This window comes from Manis javanica, chromosome 6, assembly GCF_040802235.1.
Source record: "Manis javanica isolate MJ-LG chromosome 6, MJ_LKY, whole genome shotgun sequence".
Classification (NCBI taxonomy): domain Eukaryota; kingdom Metazoa; phylum Chordata; class Mammalia; order Pholidota; family Manidae; genus Manis; species Manis javanica.
In genome coordinates, this window is record NC_133161.1 from 43291454 (window position 1) to 43312517 (window position 21064).

Here is a 21064-nt window from a genome sequence, read left to right on the forward strand (position 1 = left end):
CTACACCTCACCCCAGTCATTCCATCAGTGGAGTTGCACTGCATGGTCTCCATAAAAAAAAGTATAGGGGAGGATTAAAGATGGTGGTGTGAGAGGTGAGACAGAGGCATCCTCCTAAAACAGAATATAATATGAAAACATAATTAATACAACTAATCCTGAAAGAGCAACATGAAAGAGGGCTGCGCCAGACTGCATACACCCAGACAAAAGAATAAGCCTCATGGAACAGGGCACCATCACCAGTCCCCTGCGACCCCCAACAACGCTCCAGGGGCTGAGCAGCTCCAGAGAGTAGAGCTTCTGGGCACTAGAAGGCACCACATACAAATATGAAATGTTCAAGGAACCTGAAAAATATTTTAAGAACTCGGGAATGAATTCTGGTCAGAGATCCAACCGTTATGGAACACAGTATCACAAATGAAACATACAATGGAAGATTTTTTAAAAGGTTAGATATAGTGGAGGAAATAATAAATGAAATAGAAATTAGAGAAGAGGAATACAAAGAGCAGAGGCACAGAGAGAAAAAAGGATCTCTAAGAATGAAAGAATATTGAGAGAACTCTGTAACCAATCCAAACAGAACAATATTCACATTATAGGGGTACCAGAAGAAGAGAGAAAAAGGGATTGGAAGTGCCTTTCAGGAGGTAATTGCCAAAAACTTCCCCAGTCTGGGTAAGGAGATAGTCTCTTAGGCCATGGAGGTTCACAGATCTCCCAACACAAGGGACCCAAGGAAGATAACACCAAGACATACAGTGATTAAAATGGCAAAGATCAAGGATAAAGACACGATTAAAAGCAGCCAGAGAGAAAAATAAGATCACATACAAAGGAAAGCCCATCACGACTATCATCAGACCTCAGCAGAAACCTTACAGGCCAGAAGGGAGTGGCATGATGTATTTAGTGCAATGAAGCAGAGGGGCCTTGAACCAAGATTACTTTATCCTGCAAGATTATCATTTAAATTTGAAGAAGGGATTAAACAATTTATACATGAGCAAAAGCTGAGAGATTTACCTCCCACAAACCATCTTACAGTGTATTTTGGAGGGACTGCTATAGATTGAAGTGTTCCTAAGGTTTAATAGCTGTCACCAGAGGTAATAAAACCACAGTAAAGGAAGTAGAACAGTTAATTACTAAGCAAATGTAAATGAAATCAGCTATCCCCAAAGTCAATCAAGGGATAGACAGAGTACAGAATATGATACCTAATATATAAAGAATGGAGGAGAAAGAAAAAGGAGGAGAAAAAAAGAACCTTTAGATTGTATTTGTAATAGCATAGTAAGTGAGTTAAGTTAAACTCTTAGTAAGGAAGTTGGCCTTAAACATTTAGTAACCACGAATCTAAAGCCTGCAAAGGGAGTAAGTATATACCTATTAACAATCACCCTAAATATAAATGGTCTGAATAAACCAATCAAAGGACACGGGGTCACTGAATGGATTAAAAACAAGACCCATCTATATGCTGCCTGCAAGAGACTCACTTTAAACCGAAAGACATACACAGTCTAAAAGCAAAGGAATGGAAAAAGATATTTCATGTAATAGGGAGAAAAAAGGAGAAGTTGCAGTGCTTGTATCAGACAAAATAGAATTCAAAACAAAGTAACAAGAGATAAAGAAGCACATTACATAATGATAAAGGGCTCAGTCCAACAAGAGGATATAACCATTGTAAATATGCAGCCAACAAAGGAGTACCTACGTATGTGAAACAAATACTAACAGAATTAAAAGGGGAAATAGAATACAATGCATTCATTCTAGGAGACTTCAATACTCCACTCACTCCAAAGGACAGATCAACCAGACAGAAAATAAGGAGACAGAGGCACTGAACAACACATTAGAACAGATGGACCTAACAGACATCTACAGAACTCTACACCCAAAAGCAGCAAGATACACATTCTTCTCATGTACACATGGCACATTTTCAAGAATAGATCATATACTAGCCACAAAAAGAGCCTCAATAAATTCAAAAAGATTGAAATTGTACCAACCAGTTTCTCAGACCACAAAGGTATGAAACTACAAATATGACGCAAAGAAAATGAAAAACCCCACAAACACATGGAGACTTCACAACATGTTCCTAAATAACCAATGGATCAATGACTAAATAAAAACAGAGATCAAGCAATATATGGAGACCAATGGCAACAATAATTCAACACCACAAAATCTTTGGGACACAGCGAAGGCCGTGCTAAGAGGAAAGTATATTGCAGTACAGGCCTACCTCAGGAAATAACAATCCCATATGAACAGTCTAAACTCAGAATTAACGAAACTAGAAAAAGAAGAACAAATGAGGCCCAAAGTCAGTAGGAGAGACATCATAAAGATCAGAGCATAAATAAATAAAATTGGGAAGAATAAAACAATAGAAAGAATCAATGAAAGCAAGAGCTGTTTCTTTGAGAAAATAAACAATAGATAAACCCTAGCCAGACTTATCAAAAGAAAAGTCTACTCTAATAAACAAAATAAAAAATGAGAAACGAAAAATCACTATAGACACCACAGAAATACAAAGAATTATTAGAGAATATTATGAAAAATTATATATTAACAAATGGGATAACCTAGAAGAAACGGACAACTTTCTAGAAAAATACAACCTTCCAAGTCTGACCCAACAGAAACACAATCTGAACAGACCAATTACCAGCAAACGAAGTTGATCTGGTAATCAAAAACCTACCTAACAAAACTCCTGGACCAGGTGGCTTCACTGCTGAATTTTATCAAACATTTAGTTTGATACCCATCCATCCTCCTTAAAGTTTTCCAAAAAGTGGAAGAGGGAATACTCCCAAACTCATTCTATGAGGCCAGCATCACTCTAATACCAAAACCAGGCAAAGACACCATGAAAAAAATAAAATTACAGGTCAATATCCCTGATGAACATAGATGCAAAAATACTCAGCAAAATGTTAGCAAACCGAATTAAAAAACACATCATTTACATCAAAAAGATCATCCATCATTATCAAGTAGGATTTATTCCAGGGATGCAAGGATGGTACAACATTCAAAAATCCATCAACATCCACATCAACAAAAAGAACAACAAAAACCACATGATCATCTACATAGATCAAAAGCATTTGACAAAATTCAACATCCATTCATGATAAAAACGCTCAACAAAATGGGTATAGAGGGCAAGTACCTCAACATAATAAAGGTCATATATACCAAAACCACAGGCAACATTATACTTCACAGCGAGAAGCTGAAAGCTTTTTCTTTAAGATCAGGAGCAAGGACGCCCACTCTCCCCACTTCTATTCAACATAGTACTGGAGGTCCTAGCCATGGCAATCAGATCACACAAAGAAATAAAAAGCAGACAGACTGGCAAGTAAGAAGTCAAACTGTCCCTGTTTGCAGATGACATGATATTGTACAAAAAATCCCTAAAGAATCCACTCCAAAATTACTAGATCTAATATCTGAATTCAGCAAAGTTGCAGGATACAAACTTAATACACAGAAATCTGTTGCATTCCTATACACTAACAATGAACTAGCAGAAAGAGAGATCAGGAAAACTATTCCATTCACTATTGCATCAAAAAGAATAAAATACCTAGGAATAAAAGGAAGTGAAAGACCTATACTCTGAAAACTACAAGACATTCATGAGAGAAATAAAAGAAGATACCAATAAATGGAAATACATCCTGTGATCATGGATAGGAAGAATTAATACTGTTAAAATGGCCATCCTGTCTAAAGCAATCTATAGATTCAATGCAATTCCTATCAAAATACCAACAGCATTCTTCAATAAACTAGAGCAAATAGTTCTAAAATTTATATGGAACCACAAAAGACCCCGAATAGCCAAAGCAATCCTGACAAAGAAAAAGCTGGGGGGATTACATTCCCCAACTTCAAGCTCTACTAGAAAGCCACAGTAATCAAGACAATTTGGTACTGGCACAAGAACAGAAGCATAGACCAATGGAGCAGGCTAGAGAGCCCAGATATAAACCCAAACATATATGGTCAATTAATATATGACAAAGGAGCCATGGACATACAATGGGGAAATGACATCCTCTTCAACAACTGGTGTTGGCAAAACTGGACAGCTACATGCAAGAGAATGAAACTGGATTATTGTTTAACCCCATACACAAAAGTAAACTCAAAATGGATCAAAGTCGTGAAACCATGACACTCTTAGAAGACAACATAGGCAAAAATCTAAATATAAACATGAGCGACTTCTTCCTGAATGCATCTCCTCAAGCAAGGGAAACAAAAGCAAAAAAGAACACATGGAACTACATCAAACTAAAAAGCTTCTGTACGGCAAAGGACACCGTCAACAGAAAAAAAAGGCATCCTACAGTATGGGAGAATACATTTGTAAACAACATATCCAACAAGGGGTTAACATCCAAAATATATAAAGAACTCACACACCTCAACACCCTAAAAGCAAATAACCCAATTAAAAAATGGACAGAGGATATGAACAGACAATTCTCCAAAGAAATTCAGATGGCAAACAGGCACATGAAAAGATGCTCCACATCACTAATCATCAGGGAAATGCAAATTAAAACCACAATGAGATATCACCTCACACCAGTTAGGATGGCCAGCATCAAAAAAACTAAGAACAACAAATGCTGGCAAGGATGCGGAGAAAGGGGAACCCTCCTACGCTGCTGATGGGAATGTTAGCTGCTAGTTCAACCATTGTAGAAAGCAATAGGGAGGTTCCTCAAAAAACTAAAAATAGAAATACTATTTGACCCCGGAATCCCACTCCTTGGAATTTACCCAAAGAATAGAAGTTCTCAGATTGAAAAAGACATATGCACCCCTATGTTCATTGCAGCACTATGTACAATAGCCAAGATATGGAAGCAACCTAAGTGTCCCATCAGTAGATGAATGGATAAAGAAGAGGTGGTACATATACACACTGTAATACTATTCAGCCATGAGAAAGAAACAAATCCTACCATTTGCAACAACATGGATGGATCTGGAGGATATTATGCTCAGTGAAATAAGCCAGGCAGAGAAAGAAAAGTGCCAAATGATTTCCCTCATTTGTGGAGTATAACAACGAAGCAGAACTGAAGGAACAAAACAGCAGAAGACTCACAGACTCTAAGAAGAGACTAGTGGTTACCAAAGGGGAGGGGTGTGGGAGGGCTGGTTGGGAGGGAGGGAGAAGGGGATTGACGGGTATTATGTTTAGTACACATGGTGTGAGGGATCACAGGGAAACAGTGTAGCACAGAGAAGGTACATAGTGGATCTGTGGCATCTTACTACACTGATGGACAGTGACTACAATGGAGTATGGGTAGGGACTTAATAAAAAATATGGCTTAATGTAGTAACCATATTGTTTTTTCATGTGAAACCTTCATAAGAGTGTGTATCAATAATACCTTAATTAAAAATTAAGCAGAAAAAAAGTATAGGGGAGTCCATGCTTATGGGGAATCCTTAATTAATTCTGTCTTCAGTCTACCACCTTTCCCCCTTGCCTAATGTTCCTTGGAGCTTAGAAGACACAGACATACATGGCAGAAACGTTCATGAATGACCCAGAACTACTGGTGTTATCACTGATATGACCATCTTGGGAGGGGGAGAAAATAGTTAAGAGTCACATACATATGCAACTAACTTTATTGTTTTACTTTAGAACTTACAATTCCAAAGGCTTTACAATGTCATTTTCTAAACTTAACTTTTGGTATCATAACTTTATTAGTTCAACAAGAGATCATAACATTCTAATCCATCACGATGATGCAATATTCATCTCTTCTTGATAGCTGGAATTCAGCAATGCTTCCTATGAAATAACAATGAAAAACATTTCCTTAAAATGATACATGGAGAAACATACCAATATCTTATCTTTAGGATATAAAGCTAAATGTTTTGACATTTAGCTTGAGCTTGGTTATCAGTCTTTATGATCAGTCCAGAGCAGGAAAGGCCTTTAAATGGCCATCAAACTGGAGATGCCTAACACCCAAGACATGCTGGATGTACAGCAGAGATACTCAATGCCTAGACAAGGTGTGGAAGGAAGCCTGCCCTGCTCCTCACCCTGGAGTGAGGGATATACTACACTTCCAGTACCCAGCTCTAACCTGGGACACATGAGGTCAGAGTGAAGCCTCCTGTATACCTTACAAAATCCCATATAACCCATAATGTACTGTCATTAACAGCATGGGGAATTCCATGTGAAAAACCAGCATAAAAATAGTGTCCCAAGAATGAAAGGCTTGGCTCCGATCTATTTGTAAGCTATGATCTATGGATGGATGTCTATGACCTGGTTAGAATGCTACCATTTTTATCGCCCACAGCAGTGCTAGCTGAGGGCAGAAGAGGCAGCCAGTACGAAACCCCCAAAGTAAATCCTAAGAGCAAATCACATCAAAACAACAGTTAAATACCAACCTCTGTGCCTGCTGAGTATTTCCAAAGCTTTACTGCTCCCAGTCTCTTTGCTTACTTGTTACTTTGTAAGGTGCCTTGGTTTTCGATCTCTCACAGTTACCTGAGGGAAGATGCATTTCATACATTAAATAAGCAGTTGCTTAAAACTCAAAGGGAGAAACACACCAAAAACAAATTGTACAGAAATTACCTACTTTAAGATACCATTCTATACCATTCCACAGCTCTTAGCAGTAGAAAAGATACCATTTGGCAAAAATAATAATGCACACAATGCAGATAAGAGAACCTTCAGTCTGGAAATTAAGATCTTCATTGTGTAATTACAGTATTAGAGTTGAGGGAGGGGAATAAAGACCAATGTTATTTCCCAAGATAGAAAAAATTATTCATATCCACTATGACGGGAAATGACAGCAGAAGCAGTAAGACTTGAGAACAATAAAGGTGGCCAGTGTTCAAATCTAACTAGTAACTTCACAGTGTTAGTCATTGTGAACTAGGGCTTACACATCTGGAATGCTCCCATCCGTTATGGAGTTTCCACAAAGACTCCCCTTAGACCATGAGGTCTAAGCAGTGCCCCAGAACATTCACTCCTACCTTCTCCACAAGCAGCAACAAACCAAACCAAAGATAAAAACACTGCTCGTATCACAACATCAGCCTACTTTAAAAAACCCTTTCCAAATCAGAGTATGAACCAAAATCATGACATCTAACAGCCAAGAGTTGAGACTTGACAATACCCTGGTTTTTAAGTAGAAGGGACAGACTTAAGTATTTCTTCAATCTGAAGAGTCTGGGGCTAAGACTGGAACTTGATTACACTTCCCTGGGGCCCTCATGCTTCCCATTCCTCACTTACCTGCTTTACTTCACTTTGCACCCACATATAATCTTCCTCCAAGCTCTACTTTGGGCCTGTCCCCTCCTGTAAGCCCCCCTCTCCCTAAGCAAAGGCTGTCCAAACTCCAGCTTCACCCAGGTGTGCATGACCTGCTAGCCCAGTGCCTCACCTCACTATTTCACACCCCTCCCACCCACAACTACAGAGTGAAACAAAACAACTTCCTTACCCGAGCTAGCTCTTCTCCATGGATGTCAGCATTTCCTCTACTCACTCAACTTCAAATCCCAGCATTTTATTTTTTTCCTAAGAATCAAATGGCAATCCTCTCAGATGTCCATGTCTCTTACTCCCATCTGAGTTAGGAGCCCCATTATCCACTGCTGAGTCAACTGGTTTTTGGCCATGCAGGTGCCCTGCATTCTCACCTCCCCTACAGAGCACTGCCAGTTAAGATTCCCACAGCCCATTGCTTCCTGCCATTGGTCTACTCAGTGTGGATCGGCTTCTACTGCCTACAGGACTTTTCCCCCGTTCTGCTTAGCATCTCTTTTATCCCACTCATCAGGAGTCTCCCTGCTCACAGGATGATCTCAGGCTGAATGGCCGACACACTGACCTGCCCTGGATGCCCATCTGAGCTCATGCTTCTGTCCATTTCCACTGTAAACCACAACTCCTAAATCTGTATCAAAATCTACTGCCTCCACATGGACTGCCCATTCTCAGCAACTCTAGCTAGATCTATGTCCATCTCTCCTTTTCTATCTCAACCCCAGTTCTCCTTTACCACCATCACCCTGCTTTCAGTCATCTGCTAGAGCTCTCAGTGAGTGTAACTTCCTAGGGTGCAAGAACTTAAGATTATCTCTGCAAATCCTACAAATATGGGGACCCATAGCTGAAATGAGAACACATCTCCAAAATGGAGAAATGCTACTGATTCACAGCTACCTCTGTGCCCAGGACCCCAAATTCACCTACCAGATAGGAAATGAGCCCATTAGTCACTTACACTGCACTGGTCCACAGGAGGCTCTCCTGGACTCCAAGCCCTCCCGTTTGGCCACGGTACATTCCATTCGCAGCCTGCCACAGTTGATCTCACAGCCATCCGGTCCCGTCGCCTTGCAGACCACAGGGATGCTCCCATAGTGGCCATGCTTTGCCTTGTACTCATTTCCGGTGGGCCAGACGGGAAGCTGGGGGACAGAGCTCTCTGGCGGCATTCTGCTTATCCTACCAGCCTTGCCATAAAACTTTCCTCTGGAAGATGTCAGAGGGCTATCTGGGCTAGCTTCAAGGAGGCACTCTACCTCATCCATTTCATCTTCACCTCCCTCTTCCAACTCACCATCCTCTGAATCCTTGGGAAGTACGGTGTTCAGGGCAGCATTTTTCTTCAACACATCAACTGCCCTACCATTTGAGAAGCTGCTCAGGGCTTGGAGTTCCCTGCCTTTCAGAACCTTTTTAACTTTTGCACTCTTTTTGAAGCTTTCATTATAAACCTCTGCAGTCTCATCTGTGTTGACTTTCCTATTCCTGACTGACTTTTCCCTTGACCCCTTCATCTTGCAGCCTGCTGAGGACTCTTCATCTGCAGAGAGCATCTGCTCAGAGGACTTCTCTAGCTCTGCATCATGCTGTGAGCTCAATTCACATTGAATCCCTTCATCAACCTTGTTGAACCGGGCCGACCAAGTAGGAGAGGGTCCACACGACTCGGGGTAGCTTTTCCTCTCTACCACTTCATCACCAACCAGTTCCCTACTCCTGACTGACCTCCCAGAACCCTTTCTTCTACAGTATGGCAATGGCCCTTCACCTATGAGGGCAGTTTCCTTAAGATTCGCCAAGACGTCCTCGCCCTGGCACAAGCTTATATTGCACATGATGCCCACATCTACACAGCTGGGTGGGGCCGACATGGTAGGGGAAGGGACACACATCTCAGAGTAGCTGTCACTCTCCACTTCATATTCATCCAGGTCCCTACTCCCGCCTGACTCCTCTGTTCTCTTCCCACTACTTCTTGCTGATGACCCCGGGGACCTCTGCTCCATTCCATGGCAGCAGCACCGACAACACTGGATTCCTTCATGAGTCCTGTTCACCTGGGTTGACCAGGCAGGAGAGAGAGCACACCCGTCAGTGCAGCTGTCACCCTCCAGCACTTCATATTCATCCAGGTCCCTACTCCCACCTGATTCCTCTGTTCCCTTCCCACTACTTTCTGGTGATGACCCCGGGGACCTCTGCTCCATTCCATGGCAGCAGCACCTACCACACTGGATTCCTTCACGAACCCTGTTCACCTGGGTTGACCAGGCAGGAGAGAGAGCACACCCGTCAGTGCAGCTGTCACCCTCCAGCACTTCATATTCATCCAGGTCCCTACTCCCACCTGATTCCTCTGTTCCCTTCCCACTACTTTCTGGTGATGACCCTGGGGACCTCTGCTCCATTCCATGGCAGCAGCACCTACCACACTGGATTCCTTCACGAACCCTGTTCACCTGGGTTGACCAGGCAGGAGAGAGAGCACACCCGTCAGTGCAGCTGTCACCCTCCAGCACTTCATATTCATCCAGGTCCCTACTCCCACCTGATTCCTCTGTTCCCTTCCCACTACTTTCTGGTGATGACCCCGGGGACTTCTGCTCCATTCCATGGCAGCAGCACCGACAACACTGGATTCCTTCATGAACCCTGTTCATCTGGGCTAACCAGGCAGAAGAGCGAGCACCCCAGTCAATGCGGCTGTCACTCTCCAGCACTTCATATTCATCCAGGTCCCTACTACCGCCTGACTCCTCTGTTCCCTTCCCACTACTTTCTGGTGATGACCCCAGGGACCTCTGCTCCATTCCATGGCAGCAGCACCGACAACACTGGATTCCTTCATGAACCCTGTTCGTCTGGGGTGACCTGGGAGGCGAGTAAGTGCACATCTCAGGGTAGCTGTCACTCAGCATCACTTGATATATATCCAGATCTCTACTCCCCCCTGAATCCACTGTTCCCTTCCGACTTTCTGGTGACGACCCCAAGGACTTCTGCTCCATTTCATGCCACCAGCTCCTATCACACTGGATTCCTTCACCAATCTTGTTGAACTGGGCTGACCAGGCAGCGGGGGAGACACACACCTCTGGGTAGCTATTACTCTCTACCACTTCATCAACCACTTTCCAAAGGGAGCCAAGGTCCCCACTACATGTTCCCATTCTTCCCTCAACATAATGGGGGGTCTGGCATTTGGAGTGTAGGCTCAAGTCCTTAACTCCTTCGTTGCTGGAGCAGAATGGCTTTTCCTGCTGGTACTGGCCGCCACCTCCAGCAGACTGGGACGTGTTTGAGTTCACGGTCTTATGGATCTGACTTCTGTCTTTAACTTCACCTGGAGACGACAGGACCTGTCCTGCTTTATTCAAGTTCATGTCCATGAGTGATCCTGCCTTTAACATCTCACATCTTACAAGGCACTGCTCCAACTGACCAGCTCTGTGGTCATCTTTATGTGCAATGCCCTCGTCAGCCTCACGAGGGTTATCGAGCACATCACCACCTTCACAAGAACTCTGTGAAATCCCACTGTGCTGCTCCCCGTTCTCTGGCATGCTTTTACCGTAAGCCAGGTCATACAAACGCACAGTTTCTTTCAAACTCTTCCAGAATTGTATGACGGGGGATCCTTTGCCCTCTTCCATCCTCATTTTCTCTCCCTCAGACGCACAGCTTCTTTGAGGTGCACTTCCCTGCAGACTTTCATCCCCAGGGCTCTTACCATGGAGCTCCCTCTTCTGGGCAACACAAGACAAGGCCCCCCGTGTTTCTTCAGGAATGTTGTCAGTTTCTCTGTCAGTGTTAGTACTAGGGACACTGGCCACCCTACCTATGTCATGGCCATCGCCTTCGGAGTGGTTGTCTTGTTTTTCATTCATGTTTTTAGACTTCTGACATTCAGTTTGACTTATTTTCTTTTCTTTTCCACAGCCATTATAGTGCTGGAAATGTGGTGTGTTATAAAACACAGGTCCTCTGTTAACTGTAGACAACAGGGACTGAGGTATGAGAAAGCCAGGATATTCGCTGAGCATCACTGCATATGGAAAATACACACTTCCATATCTGACACCTAAAAAGAGAATGTAGTGGTTAGCTGTTTCGTATACTGTAGCCAGTTACAACATTCAGCCAGGAAACACCCATATGGACACATCAATTTTTGAAATATTGAGTTTTTCCCTGCCGGTTGTTTACTAATGGCTCCCAGTTCCTCCCTGGGTATACCCAGGATGCAACAATGAAGGGTGAAGGAGCAAATACAGGAACAGCAGGGCCTCCCAAACCCTTCCTCAGTACTAGATAGGCATCTGCTCTGACTAGGTGGGTCCCAGGCCATCAATTACTCCACATGTAACAGTCATTGGTACTTAGTGACTCCTTTACAAGAGATCAAGTACACACTTGAGTTCATGGACTGTCATGGCTGCAGAAAGAACACTGCATGTCAGGCTTTACAAAGCAAGGGGAAAAAATGTTCTGTAGATTTAAAAGCCTTTCTAAATCTACTTGTTCAGCACTGTTCAGTCACATACACATATATGTTTCTTCCCCCATTTCCATTCCTCGGGGATGAACACCACAGTGATGTCAATCATGCCACACATTTCTCTCTCACAAGTACTTTTTTGGGAAAGGCATTTGATTTTGCAAGACAGATCTGTACAATTAGCACATCAAATTAAGATAAAACTTCTATTCTAGTATACACTAGAAGCATTAGTTATACTCAGTGTTCATGAGGCAATTTAATCAGGAGGGTGAGGTAGATCTTAGGAACTCAACTGCACTGCTGTGGAATGTATCAAAGTGCCTCCTGTACCTGGCATGTGTAGTAATACATGTGTACAATCATAAGGGTTCTTCCCTTCACTGAAAGGAGGCATATCTGAGCTTGGAGTTAAACACTGTTTTAAGAGGTTAGAAACCAACACAATGAAGTTGAGGTAGGACAGAGACAGATCACTTCCCCAGTAAAGCCACACCATACAGTCAATTGTGTAAGAGTAGAACAGAATACTTAGTAGCAGGTGCCTGCCACTAGATCACCTCAGGACCACTATCCACTCACCCACTGCAAAATCATGGGTGTTAAATTTGTTAGTTTTACTCTAGTCCCCCTCAGCAAAATCTGTCCGTTCTTATGTCTTCTCTCTTCAGTTACCAATGCAAAGGACTTGAGTCCTCTCTCAAGCTTTTCCCTACTAGTTAAGTTTCTTGACTTCTCTGACATCACGGGTCTGTAATCCATACTATTTGGATCTCTGACCCAACTTGAATGCTCACTGCATGTACAGTATCTGAATGGCTTATTATGGCCTGTCAGGAAATGGGGAATAATGACATGTTCCTTAGGATGGGACAAAGGCCCTCTATTGGGTCTCTCACTGTAAATCATCTAATTACTCTCCCACTAATACCAAAGACACAAACTAGACATGGGTGCTTCGCTGGGCCCAACTTCTTTTCTTCCCTTTTCTGGGTCACCTTCCCAACCCCTTCCAAGTGGTACCAAATCTAATTCACTTTTTCAAAGAAAATCCTACCATTTGTGATAACAGCTGAACCTTGAGGGCATTTTGCCAGAAGAAATCACTTGGACAGAGAAAGACAAATGTGATATAATCTCATTTTTATGTAAAATCTAGAAAACATGAACTCAGAAAACAGTAGAATGGCAGCTGCCAGGGATTAGATGGTGGGAAAAATGGGAGATGTTGGCCAATGGCAAGAAAACCTAGCTCAGCCATTTTCTCACAGTAATTGTAGGAGAAAAATCCCCTATGCTTCCCTCAGTGAGAGGGGCAAAGGAGCCAGTGTGACATATACCAGAACTGTTCTTTACAAGGCCAGACCTAAGACACCAGTTAACCAGAGCCCAGCTGATCTGGGGAAAAGGGAAATACTTTTCTCCAGCTGACTATTCACCCTTTCCAATCCAATGGGAGGGGAGAAGTAAAGCATGTGCAGTTCACAGTTCAAAGGCATAATTTCACTAAAAGACTGACTTAATTAGATTCCTTTGACAACCATAGGACTATGATCCCTTCCCACCTCCACTGCATTACTACACACCACATTACTCAAGTCCTGTTTAGATCCATTCCTTTTATCCATCACATAATGCCTGACATTACAAGGTACACTAAAAAGCTAACTGTTGCATCCAAAACACACTTACTTTCAGTATAAACACCAGGATTAGAAGGAAAGAGAGAAAGATGTACCATGCCAACACTAATTAATAAATGGTTCTGGAACTGGACATCCACATGCAAAATAATCAACTTAGGCAGATTTTATACGCTTTGCAAAAATCAACTCAAAATGGACCAGAGATCTAAACATAAAATGCAAAACTGTACAATTCCTAGAAGATAACACAAGGTAAAACTTGATGACCTTGGGTATAGGGATGACTTTTTAGATATAACACCAGTAGCACAATCCATGTAAAAACTGATAAGCTGCACTTCATTAAAATAAACTCTGCCAAAGACACTGTCAAGTGAATGAAAAGACAAGCCCCTGGGAGAAAAATATTTGTACAAGACATACCTAACAAAGGACAAAGGACTATTATCCAAAATACAGGCATATCTCAGAGAGATTGCAGGTTGGGTTTTAGACCACCACCATTGATACACTTCATGTATCACAAGAAAGTGAGTTCAATGAATTTTTTGGTGTTTCAACACATATAAAAGTTATGTTTACACTATAGTCTTTTAAGCATGTGATATCATTGTCTAACAATATACATTTCCTAATTAAAATGTTTTACTGCTAAAACACTCTACACATCTGAGCTTTCACTGAGTTGAAATCACTGATCACAGATCACTGTAACAAATATAATAATGCAAAAGTATGAAAATTACAAGAATTATCAAAATGTGAGAGGGACATAAAATGAACAAATAATGTTGGAAAAATGACAGACCTGCTGAACGCAGGTTTGACAAACCTTCAATTTGTGAAAACACGATTTCTGCAAAGTTCAGTAAAATAAAGTATGCCTATATACAAAGAACCCTTAGTATGTTAAGAAAATAACCTGACTTTACAATGTGACTGCAGATCTTAATAAACACCTCACCAGAGAAGATGCACAGATAGAAAATAAACATGTGAAAAGATGTTCCACATCATGTCATCAAGAAATAATGGTACAGCTCCTTTGGAAGACAGTCTGGCCCTCTTACAAAGCTAAACATAGAATATTACCAAAACATCTCAGGTATCCTTCAGAAGGCAAGAGAGCATATGAAATGTTATACATTCAGCAGTAAATGGAAACATATTGTTAAATTATGAAAACACATGAGGGAATGAACCTGAAATGCCTATTACTTCTTTTGAAGGCAAACTGAAAAGCTACATACTGTAGGATTCCAGTGACAAGACTCTCTGGAATAGGCAAAGCTACGAAGACAGTAAAAAGATTGGTGATTGCCAAGGGGAGGGAAGATGGAGGCATGAATAGCGAGGGGCCTTTCAGGGTATTGAAACTCTTTAGTAGAATAGTATGATGATGGACTCCTGTCAGGATGCCTTTATCCCAAACCATACACGTAGCACCAAGAGGAAACTATGGTCTTTAGGTGATAACATGTCACTGTAGGTTCACTACATATGTATCAACCTGGTAGGGAGTGTTGACAATGGGAGAGGCCATACATGGTTAAAGTTATTTGGGAAATCTTCATTTCTGCTCCATCTTGCTTTGATCCTAAAAGTGTTCTAAAATATAAAGCCTACTGAAAAGAGGTAGAGATACTTGATATGCATAGCATACATCTGGAATGATACCCCAGCTACTCCTAACACTTTTTGCCTCAGAGAAGAGCACTTGGGAGACTGGGAAAAGAAGCCAGAGGGAAAGACTTCATTCCATGTTTGCATACGACTTTAATTTTTAACCATATTCATTTGGGTATTTTATTGAAAAACAACTTAAGCCACTTTCAGCTAAAAGACGTTCTGTTATTTAGAGAGTAGTCACACCTCTCATGCTGGATAATTCCTACTCAAAATGACTACGTATCAAATAAATCATGAGAAGATGCTTTCCAGATTAACACAACCAGGATACTTTGAGTTTATTTGCTCAATTCATGTTTAATTTGTCTAAAGAACAGCTCTACACCCTGAGGACAACAGTCATGCTGTTTAATAAACAATTTCATCAAGCCATTTAACTTTCAATGCATTTTGACTTTCTAGCTAATTATCCAAAAATGGTATAAATTACCCTCTGTGAATCAGCATCTTTTCTACAGCCAGTGTCCATTCTATCTTCTTTTGTTAATAGGTCCTCAAGCCCTAACAAAATTGGAGACCATCCCTCTCTATCCACATGGTAGAGGATAGGCACACACCAACTCAACATGGGCATTATCACCAGACTGGTCAAGAAGACTTGTCCCTCTTCCTGGCTTGGTAATTAGAACAGGAAGGGCATGTATCAATGCCTGACCAAGGAGAGGCAGCTTTGGAACTCTAGTTGAAACTTTTGGAAGAGAGAGTCTTCCCTGGGATCACTAGTCATAAAATCATTACAGGCCTGGAAATGCTGTGACCATCTTTGCCACTTTGAAATGATGGCCGAAATTGAGGCCAACACAAAGAAATCAAAACCTAGAATGGAGGGAGAAAGACTCTACAGTGGATTATGTCCTTTGATTCCCTCAGAGCCAGCCAAACTGTGGCTTCCCTCTTGGAATTCCAGATTATGCAGACAATAAATCCTATAAATTTATTTTTTCACCAAAATCTAAGTGAGGCTGCAATTAAAAAAAAAATCTCATTCTTACTCCCAGTCATCACCACTTTCATTCTCCTAAACCACAACTCTATAAATAACAAATATTTTAAACCTCAAGAGGAATGATGTGTAAAAACTATAGAGGTCTGTAGGGTCTCAGCCTTTTAACTCAAAGAAGGTTTTAAGATAAAAAATGTGTTTCTTTCTCTCGGGAATTTCCGACCTCTATAGTCAAGGGTTTTCCTCCTACATTTTCTTCCTTTACACCATTTCAGTATCTGTATTAGTCAGACACCTCCAGTGAAAAAAGCAATGGGATGTTTATATAGAAAAACTTCTTTAAGGAATTGGCTCATGTGGTGGTACAAGTCAAGTCCAAAATTAGCCAGGTAGTCTGGCTCACTGGAGACCCAGTGAAGAGCTGAAGTCAGAGGCCATATGTCGGCAGAATTCCTTCTTGCTTTGGCTGCAATTCTGAAATGGCTGCCACTACCAGCTCCTCAGAGGACTTAAAAGGTTCTACTAATCAGCTGGGAACAGTTGTGCAGTGTAAACAACATGCTGTCTTTATAGCACAGTACACACAAGTTTAACAATACTTTTGCTACAGGAGGTGATAGAAGGGAGAATCACCCCGAGGATCCTCCCACTCTGCCTAAAGTCTCTGCACTGCCCTGTAATGAATGAAATCCTGGATGTCTACCTTACATTTTCAAGTCTTACTTGTCTTTCTTCCCCCAAAATAGTTTTCTGACCTCAGCGTAAGCTTTTGAAATCTTTAGGCCTTGATGAAAACATTAAAGGACTAGGATGTCTAAGCTCTTCCAATCTGACTGCTCTCAGAACACAAGATTATTTTGGGGTTGACTCCTGTGTGACCCTGGGCTAGTCACTGACAGCCTCAGGTCCCTCATTTATGAAAGAACAGCAGCAGCAGTACCTAGCTCATGGGGTGTTGAGAGGTCTAATGAGGGAACCCATTTCTAGCAGAGTAATTGGCATATTGCTAGAATGCAAATGTTACCTGTTAATCCAAACTTCAAAAGCTGCCCGTTTGCTTCCACAATCTCTTCTGGGACAGGACAGGGTGAGGAAGGGAGGTAATAGAGAAAAGCACTAGAAAACCTACGGGCATTGGTTTACAGGGAGGGTCCCTAATCTCACTGAACCTTCTTAGATCCCTTACCTGCCCCAGGAGCAGAGAATGGATGATAGATGGGATGCTGGTACCAGGGACTCAGGTAAGGATGCTGGGCCATGGCCTGCACATAAAAGGGTCTGCCGTTACTGCTGTCAAAATATCCGTTGTTTTCTGAAGATTTCATTCTCTAGCCTGAAAAAAAAGGTGTTCATATTTAGGAAATGGCAGTCTCATTCAGCCCTGTAAAATGCTGTGAAGGTAGAAAAGTTTTCTTAGTTCCCCTTCAGAACTCCAAGCCTGGTGGCAGATTTGCTCTGTTCTCTTCCCGCCCGCCTGGCCTGGGGGACACAGGGCCGCAGTGCGTTTAGGACTCCTGTAGCAGCACCCAAAAACATGCCCGCGTCGCGCCTTAGCCTGTCAAGACTCCCGCTGCAGCTGCACCTTGGGAAGACGGAGGCCCTGGAGCCCAGCAGCGAACCAGTGCAGGGCCTCAAACGCGAAGGTCGGCCCCTTAGACCTGACCTACAGTGTTCTCATGTCCTTAGGCTCTGCCGCGCGGCCACTCGGGATCCCTCCTCAGATTGAGCATCGGTTCAACGTCTCCTCAGCTAGGCCTCACCCTGCCACAAGCCACTCCATTACTACTCACCCCCACACCCACCGCTTCGCACACACCCTACTACCGTCTGGCACAGCGATCTCCTCTGGTTTGACGTGTACGGCTAGGAGAGCCTACGACGTCACACACCACTGAACCAAACGTACTTCACCCACCCGGAGCATTTATGGCGGCTCGGGAAATGGCGTCCACGTTTATATGCGCGGCGGAACCAGCACGTGCCGAGCCTTGCGCACGCGCAGATCTCCCGCAGGCTGCCCGCGCACGCGTCCCTTGCGAGGCTAGCCACTCCCCACCCCACTCACACCAAGGCGGCGGAAGTAGCCCGCGTACGGGGTGCCCTAGCAGCCGCTAGAAGCTTTCCGCCCTTTGTTTCCGGGTGAAACCTCAGTGTTCCTTTCTTTTCTGCCGTAGTGCGTGTAGCGCTCTGGAGTCCGCTCTTCCAGAGGATGGGGCGCTACCCTGTTCCCCTTGCTCTCTTGCACCGCTCGTCCATTTGGGTGTGTTTAAGCAGCTCCTCCTTCCTTGGGCCTAAGGCTTCCAACACTTAAGAAAGAGGAGCGGATTGATGAAAAGGGGAAAGGGAGGAGGCCAACCTGGGCAAAGTACCGGCTTGAGAGGAGGAAGACACATGGAAGGGGCGCTCAAGCCGGATTAATGCCACTGAGAGTAAAACCTGGATAAAAGAAGCTCTGGCCCTAGGACGCCACTGGTTGGGGAAAGTGGTGGGACGGAAGTCGTCTGTGGCATGATGGATATGCAGTCTGAAAATGAAGCTGGCACATACACACGACTGTTTATATGTGAAAGGAAGGCAGTATAGTAGTTAAGGGGAGTCGTGGGGATAGTAGGGTTTTTGTTTTTGTTTTTAAAGACCGATTTGGGTATCTTTATCTCCTGAATGGAGAGACATGTTATAGATAGTGGACATAGAAGGGAGATAAGCGGATGTGAGGAGATAGAAGGCGGTATAACTAAGACTGGGTACAATGCCTTGGACAAAAGAAAATTTGAGATCAGAGGGAAATGAAGTCCTGAAGGCAGTAGTCTGAGTGTATTTGCATCTCTTGACCTTGATTTATGTTCAGTGAAGAACAGGAATATTTCCAGAGAAAATTGAAAATTTAGGATGAGTGACAGCATTTCTGGATAGAAATTGTGTCTGAGGAGAAATAGTGTCTGAAACTGGCTTATCAGTGTTCTTGTTTGACACAAAGAAATCTGGAGGTATGCCATTCAGGGCTGATGTGGTAACTCTTTGGTGTCACAACCCCATCTTCTCTGTACTCTACTATCCTTAGCACTGGCTACCATCTCAAAATTGCCTCATGTTCCAAGATATCTAAGCAGAAAAGGGGATGAAAGTAAAGTATAGAAGAGCACAAAGGCCACATAGCAGCTTCTGCTGTTTCATTGGTTTTGCTCTTGCACAGCTTGACTAACCAACTTCAAATTTTATCACGTTGGCTTACCATAGGAAAATAAAGTCTTTTAGCGGGCATATTGCCACTTGCAATAAACTGGGAGGCTGTGATAAGAAAGAGACTGGGTTTTAATTGAGCAGACAGGTAACAATGTCTGCCACACTGATGCAGGGAATGGAAGAAGCAGTCATCTACAGACACGTAAAAGAGTTGTTGGTAGAGTTGAGGGGTGACCTGGTGTGGGGATCAGCAATTTGTATTGACCCTCATCTGCAGAGGTACATCACTTGCTTCATCATATTCAGTCCCTTGGGAGAGATACTGAATGATTGATCAAGAACTATGGTTTTGCAGGGTTTGTGGAAAGAAAAGTTAAAGGTTCAAGAATGTTCAGTATAATGGTGGAAGAGTAATACATGATGGCACATAATGTATTCCCTGCACTTGTATGATACTGAGCTTGAATGCCTCCTTAAACTTTATTCTCTAGATGCCTCCCTCACCTCACCGTACTTAGTGGCCTAGCATATAGTCAGGAATAGAAAATCAGTAATGTCAGAGAGGAGCTGATCAAACGGAGGCAAGGTAATAGAAGTCTTCTACATGACAGTCAAAGATCTAGTGGAGAGGTTGTAATCAGAAAATGGAAATTTGAAGTTTAGGATTTCAGAGTTGGAGCAATTGGAAATTGTAACAAGGTCCATAGGATGGCCATAGTAGTGTTTTGCTGAAGTACTATGGGGATGAAAAGTCGTTGGTGCTGAGGAAGGAACAGTTCTGGGAAGCTGGGTTTTAGGATGAGTCACCCCCTTCATATTACAGTCATTTAGAGGTTCCATGTCCCAAGTGAATGTGGCAGATTGACCAAAGGATGAGAAAAACTTAACTAGATGTTTTTATTCATAATTTTATAATGTTTTTTCTTAAATACAGTTTCCAAAATTTTATAATATTCAGTCCCCGGAATACTTGGATCTGTCACGAGCTAGTGGCCATGTCTCAGCCCTGGAGTGTATGTTGAGTGGGAGAATGAAGACCCTCCTATGAGGGCTGCTTAGAACAGAAGTGTCCTTGAGAAGGAACAAAGTCTAGTGACTATGCAGTAAATAGGTGGAGGGATATGGTGACTTGCGTTTAGTCAAACAGGGCTTGCAGGCTGCATAGTTGAGAAGGTTGGTAGGTAGGTCAGCAAGGAGCAAGACTGGAATGAGATGTCCAGAAATGCCAGCCACTTGGAAGCTTTGTGTTTGAGGCTGTTCTGGAGGGTGTCAATGATTAAACAGAGTGGCACTAACTCATCTATGGATTCCAATTAGACCTCTGATATAAGGTGGTTTTTCTACCAACTGAGGCATTTTGTGTGAGATAGAGTGTCTGAAGTTAGATAATGGTTGCTATTTTTGTGTTAAGGTCCAGTTAGTGAACTGTGTTCTCTGTTCAGGATTCCAAACGGGTATTATCATCACCTCTGTTTAACATACAGACACCTGAGATTCAGACAGGTGAAGTAATCTGCCCATATATGTGAAATTGCAATCCTACTCGTAGGAACGGGTTTGGGCTGCGGTCTTTGGGTCTCCAGGCGCAGTGCCTTTTCTAATGCTTGGGTGGGTAATGCCGCCCTCATTTTTACAGTATGACAAGTCTTTGTCTCACATTAAAGCAGAGTGATTTCTACTTTCTCCAGATGACTTGCTGAATT

General features: G+C 42.7%; 1 protein-coding gene across 5 annotated transcripts; it reads right to left on the reverse strand.

Moving 5' to 3' along the window:
* Window positions 1-5689: 5689 nt before the first annotated feature.
* LOC118974142 (uncharacterized) lies at window positions 5690-18184 on the reverse strand. 5 transcript variants are annotated; one of them, XM_073238628.1, is made up of 5 exons: window positions 18094-18184; window positions 17365-17511; window positions 8358-11483; window positions 6493-6592; window positions 5690-5872 (listed from the first exon to the last, which is right to left on the reverse strand). In XM_073238628.1, the coding sequence occupies exons 2-4, from the start codon at window positions 17501-17503 to the stop codon at window positions 6522-6524; spliced, it is 3336 nt and encodes a 1111-aa protein (XP_073094729.1). In that variant the 5' UTR covers window positions 17504-17511; window positions 18094-18184; the 3' UTR covers window positions 5690-5872; window positions 6493-6521. The 5 variants fall into 5 exon arrangements, with proteins under 5 accessions (XP_073094729.1, XP_073094728.1, XP_036883202.2 ...); XM_073238627.1 differs by having other exon boundaries at window positions 17981-18132; XM_037027307.2 differs by having other exon boundaries at window positions 17969-18132.
* Window positions 18185-21064: the final 2880 nt, after the last annotated feature.